This window comes from Trachemys scripta, chromosome 22 (genome assembly GCF_013100865.1).
Source record: "Trachemys scripta elegans isolate TJP31775 chromosome 22, CAS_Tse_1.0, whole genome shotgun sequence".
Lineage (NCBI taxonomy): Eukaryota > Metazoa > Chordata > Testudines > Emydidae > Trachemys > Trachemys scripta.
This window is the reverse complement of record NC_048319.1, coordinates 14140620-14146619: the sequence shown is the minus strand read 5'-3', so window position 1 is coordinate 14146619 and position 6000 is coordinate 14140620. Positions and strand designations below refer to the sequence as shown.

The 6000-nt window shown below is 50.3% G+C and overlaps 1 protein-coding gene across 3 annotated transcripts in view; it reads right to left on the bottom strand.

Moving 5' to 3' along the window:
• The window catches only part of RAB11B (RAB11B, member RAS oncogene family), a 37275-nt gene extending 36097 nt beyond the window's left edge, over positions 1-1178 (bottom strand). The window contains exon 1 of one of the 3 annotated variants that reach the window (XM_034754988.1): positions 1022-1178. In XM_034754988.1, the coding sequence (XP_034610879.1) occupies positions 1022-1061 (40 nt within the window). In that variant the 5' untranslated portion in view covers positions 1062-1178. The remainder of the gene's footprint in view (positions 1-1021) is intronic. The other 2 variants (XM_034754989.1, XM_034754987.1) reach the window with 2 other exon arrangements.
• Between the last annotated feature and the right edge of the window lie 4822 nt (positions 1179-6000).

The window sequence follows — 6000 nt, the reverse complement described above, 5'->3', positions numbered from 1 at the left end:
TGGTGGCACCTTAAAGACTAACAGATTTATTTGGGCATAAGCTTTCGTGAGTAAAAACCTCACTTCTTCGGATGCAGAAGTTGCATCCGAAGAAGTGAGGTTTTTACTCACGAAAGCTTATGCCCAAATAAATCTGTTAGTCTTTAAGGTGCCACCAAACTCCTTGTTGTTTTTGTAGATACAGACTAACACGGCTACCCCCTGATACTTGACATCCCAGGAAAGACAAGCACCAGTGTGAACAGCGTGTTGTTGGCAGGTGCGCTCGTTGGGGGTGGAAGCTTTTGGTCTTCAGGAGAGCCAACAAACAGAGGCTACACTGCCCGACTTTTAGTGGCACAGATGTCGCTGAAAGCGGTGTAGTGTAGACATAGCCTTAGGTAGCCAAGCATTAAACGCACATTTTAAAGTGCTTAAAAACAGAGACACAGCCAGAGTCCAAGAACAGAAAAAATTGTGTTCACCCCTTTTTCTCTACTTCCAAGCGCTTAGCTAGGAACATATTCTGCACTAAATTAAAAATACTGGGTTTCCAAGGTGCTTGAAAAGACATACGGGAGCGACACAGGTGCTCTGTGCATCAAGCCAGAGCCGCCACCAGCCCCCCGACTTTGGCGGAACAAAGAGGACACGCTCGGGCCACCCCCCGTCATCCCCTCCCGCAGAGGGAAGGGGGAGAGCGGCCGGAGGGCAGGCGGGATGTACCGGCGACCTACGCTCAGCGCTGCCTGCGGCAGATCCCACATACCGCCCCGCACGCGCCGCAGGCTGCCCCGCCTGGTGGGCGCCGTCCCTTGGCCCGCGAGACGCGGCCCCTCGAGCGCCGCAGGCCCCGCCCCCCTCCGAACATGCCCAGCGGCCCCGACCCGCTCCGCCCGCTGCCTGGCGGCCATCGCGGCCCACGGGCCAAGGCAGCGCCGCGAGACGGGGGGCGGACGAGGGGCCGCTCCCGTGGCCTGGGGCCCGCGCGGGGCGGGGGGGGGGGAGGCCGGCGCGGGACAGCGCGCCCCGCCCGCGGTACCTTTGAAGAGATAGTCGTACTCGTCGTCCCGGGTGCCCATGGCGATGGCGGCGGGGCCGATCCTCTGGCTGCCAGGCACCGACGCGGTGCGGTGGGGGTGGGAAGAACCGCTCCCGCGGCCGCCTATCAGCGGCCGCCAGGAACGCCGGAGGGCGGGCACATCGCGACCTCCGCAGACAGCACCCAATGGGAGAATGCGTCAAGATGGCTGACAGGCGGCCGAACCAATCAGTTGAGGACAGTGTGGGCGGGGCGGGGCCTAGCTGAGCAGGGCAGGAGCGCTGTGAGGGGCGGGGGCCCTGCTGCAGCCCCCCCACCCCGAGCAGGCCGCTGCCCCAGCGCCTGCCGCGACCCGTGACACGGCCTGTGGCCACTGCCCCGAACGATGAATTTGTAATTGCATTACGTCATGTGATGACCCCGCCCCGGCAGGAGCGCTCTGCCCAGCCCGCCCCGAGGGCACCCGGCCGGCTTCAGGGCTGCCTGGTCCCTACCCTGGGCAGTCCTGAGAAGAGACGTGGCCCCAACCTGCGCCCTGGCCAGGCCCCAGAGGGCACCCAGCTGGTATCAATTCTGCCCAAGCCCCACCCTGGGCAGGCCCTGTTGGCTCCCAGTTCCAAGGATAGAGCACCCACAGGGAAAAAATAGCGGGTGCTCAGCACCACCAGCAGCCACTGATCAGCTCCTCCTCCCCCCCGCCGTGCCTCCCACACACAGCAGTGTGCAGGAGGTGCTGGGGGGGGGGGGGGGGCACAGAGCAGGGCGGGGGGGGCGGGGAGGGGGGGGGGGGAAGAGGGGGGGGGAGCTTGGGGGCAGGGGGGAGTGGGGCCTGGGGCGGAGCGGGGGCCGAGCATCTCCCGGCAACTTAGAAAGATGGCGCCTCAGGCATGAGCATGGGTTCACTGACTCATGGGGCTCCCTTTTCAGGTTCAGTGACTAAGCCCAATAAAATAACTTCAGAGTTCCCTTATGGCTCAGGGAGTTCCAGGGACAGATCCCCTACAAAGAGCTAATCCAAAAGGAGATCTCCTCCCCCAAACCACTCTTCCACCGAGATTTTGTGGCCCAGTGTGGTTCCCACCAAAGCTCCCTTGGCACCAAAGTGGCACACTGAGGAATCATCACAATTGTCACTGATGAAGCTGCCTTCAGTCAGGGGCTCTTTCTTCTTGATGTCACATTTGGCACCACCAAAAGCTTCTGTGGTATTGCAACATCAGGCACAGCAACCCCAGCAGTTTGGGATGACATTGCTACTTGAAGAGACCACAGCACCATGTAGACTGTCTACTCTACAGCACCAGATGGCATCAGAGAGATTTACAGCACTGGCAGATATGCTTATATTGCAGGAGCCTGAATCACCTCTATTGTCTACATCAGTTTCCCTGCTGGTGCCAAAACATTCAGCAACAGTGGCACTGACTACCTCAGTGATTCTACTTACCACTCCAAGATTGACAACACCACTTATGGAGCTGACATACTCTTCCTCGATGGCCTGAGATGACAGTCACAACTCGGAGAGGTTGCAGCACATGTACTTCTCTAGAGCTTCAGTCTCTTACAGATGGTCTAGAGACTTTTCTGGAGACAGGCACTGGGACACCCATCAATCAGGTCATGGAATGTGGATCCCAATACCATGGCCACTGGTCCATAACTCTCAATGCCAATGTGGCTGTACTGGGGACCTTGGTCTGACCCTGTGTACCTAGGACACTTCCATCCACAGTCTTGGCCATCCTGGCTGCTCTGGAACTTTCACCAGATCAGCCTTCGCTTGTTCCTGAGGAGGTACCAGAAGAGGTTGCACCCACTGCTGCTGCTATTATCCTCATTCTCTCCTGACAAGGCCATTGTCCTTCCAGCACTCCCCAACTTCAAGGGGATGACTTCAAGGGGTTCAGGACCTACTTAGGAGAATCACAACAGCATTACAGATCCCCATAGAAGAGATCCAGGAGGCCAATCCACAAATTAATGGACATTCTACATGGACCCAGCAAACACTACCCACAGCAGCACTAACTTCCTGCAAGGTGGACAAAAAGTACCAAGTCCTCCCTAATGGAGCTGAATTCTTCTATATGCACCTTGTGCCATCTTTACTGGTCATGACTTCTGCACACGAGAAGTCACAGCAAAACCAAGCCACACCAAAAGACCAAGTACCAATATGAATTGATTTATTTGACCATAAGTCGTATTCCTCAGCAAGACTATAATTTTGGGTGCAAACTATCATGCTCTAATGGCCAGATATGACTTCCAAGTCTTCAAAAAGTTGGCAGCCTTTACAGACAGCCACCCAGAGACCAGAGAAGAGCTCTTCTCTTTAATCAACAAAGGCCAATTCATGGCAAAGTCCAGTCTCCAGACTTCGCTGGATGCTGCAGACAGTGCCTCCTGATCAGTGGTCATAGTGATGGTCATGAGGACAACTCATGGTTGAAAGGCTCTGGCTTCCCTTGGGAAATACAATCCACCATTGAGGACATACCATTCAAAGGTTCAGAGTTCTTTAGTGCAAGAAGAGATGAGGCTCTTCACACCTTGAAGAACAGCAACTCTGTGATCTCTGTCTACACTCTGGCCCCTAAAATGGAGCATTTTAGATAGCAGTCTCATGCTCCGCCACCCTTCTTCCATTAGAGGTCCACGGAGCCTCTAAAAAGGACATATTCATTGATACAAGCAGCCACACTCAGCAACCCACCCGTCACTACCAGCATTACAGAAACATTAATTTTGGTGGGACTGTTGAGAGATATGAGCCCACCTCTTCAGATCTAGAACCGATCCTATCTTTTGGGAATCACCTAACCCTCTTCAGGGACTGGTGGTCCTCTGTCACCACAGACCACACACCAGGGGTTTATGGACAGGAGCTACACCACCTGATTTCTCACTGCGCCTATGTAGGAGCAGGATTTTATAATTGTACTATGAGAATTAATGTATAATTTGATTTTATCCTGTCAGCCACCCTTTTTGAATAGCAAAAAGGAATAACAGACCAGAACAATCCTAATGACTGATTATGGTCACCCTTTTGTTTTAGGATAAGTTATAATGTCTACTATGGTTTCCTATATGTATTACAAATTAGGCACTCTAGTTAACGGTACATTTTTTTGTTTTAAGGTTTAGAAAGTAAGAGACAGGATCTTGTATTGTGTCTATGTTAAGGAGATTAGAGGAACGTTAAAGGCCTGGGTCCCAATGTAAATTGTTTTAATTATAAGATTTAGGATGGCTTAATTTACAATGCCTTTTCTTGCTCAACATAACAGCTGCTGTATACCTTTAACTGTAAAAGACTGTGTGAACAAGGAATGTGTGCATCAGGAAAAGATAAGATGTGAAGGCCATTGTTATAGCCAAATGGTCAAGAAAAAAGGAGTGAAGAGACTTAACGACACCTTCAATGCGCATCCATAATAAAGAAAGGGCAGATTAATGACCCTGAGGTGAAGGCTGGCACCTCTAAGGACAATTGATTAAATCTAAACCAGGACAGGATGACCCTCTTGGAGATGTATTGAAATGTTTACACCAATTAAAAAGTAACCGGTCAGAAACTGACACAGCAAAATCCATAAACTTCAACAGAGAAAAAAAACAATAAGAACAGGGTGCTTTGCCATGGGGTTCAGGTTCGTCTTGACACACTCCAGGAGCATCGGATCGCGACCGACAGAGCCCGGCTCCCCTCTGTGACCAATCTGGCTGGCCACTAGATTAATCCAAACTCTGGACTGGTAACTATAAATATCAACTGGCAGGACTCTGTGGGTGTATGTATGTGTGTGTGCATGTGTATGACTAAAAAGCGTATGCTAAATGCTGTATTCTCAATAAATGCAGCTTTTTTGCCTTCTCCTCTATAAAAAATCCCATGTGCTTCGTATAGCATAACTCCTACCTCCAAAGCCCCTTACCCGTCCTTTTCCAGGGACTCTTCTCACAAGGATCTTTTATAACAGGAGGTCCTCTCACTCCTCTCTTTTGGAGCCATAGAAAAGGTCCCACCTCAATACTGGGGGAAATGGTTCTACAGCAAATCCCAAATAAGAAAGGAGGATGGTACCCCATCTTGGACTTAAGAAAGCTGAATTCATTCATATACAAGTTGAAGTTCAGAACGGTTACCCTCACTGTGACACCACACCCCATATTCTTCATAGTGATATTATTATGATATAATTATGGCATAATTATGATAAATTTTGTACAAGATGGGGCATGTAAGATGTCATCCAAAAAGTTATGATTTGCTGAATATGATTATCTTATTTGTATGCATGTATCATTTTTGTATCTAAAGTTATGAATATTAACTATGTATCTGCATTTAACATGTGCTTACTCTGGGTGACACTCACAACTAACCTTTCAGGTACAACAATGAAGAGGTCAAACAGTGCTGTTGGCCCATCAGCAAAGATAATGGATCCTGGAAGAACTTAAGCTTCCTGTAAATGTTCCAGACAGCCTGTAAGTAATGGCTGCTATGTCTCGGCAAGGTATGCAAGGGCATGTGACCAGGCCACATGACTCTGAACTCTACTTCGGGATATCTGTATTTTTCCACACACTGGTCTGGGAACTGGTTTTGGAACAAAGGGTTCCTGCCATATGTTAAAGCTATATAAGGCGGGGAGTGACATCATCTGTTGTTCTTCATTCCCCACACAAGAAAACTCCTGGAAACACCTGAGGAACAAAGATCGAACTGGGGGAAGTGCCGGACCCAGGCTAAAGGGATTTCTAGCCTGTGTATGAAAACCTGGGGATCCCAAGCTGCAAAGCAAATGCAGCTTGTCTCTTAAGAATCTGCAAGCGTGCTTGTACCATCTCTCAGGGTGAGAAACTGCTAATTCATATTTAAACTATCTAGTATGTTAAGCTTAGTTTGCATTTTTGTTTATTTTCTGGGTAATCTTTGATCTGTTTGCTATCCCTTATAATCACCT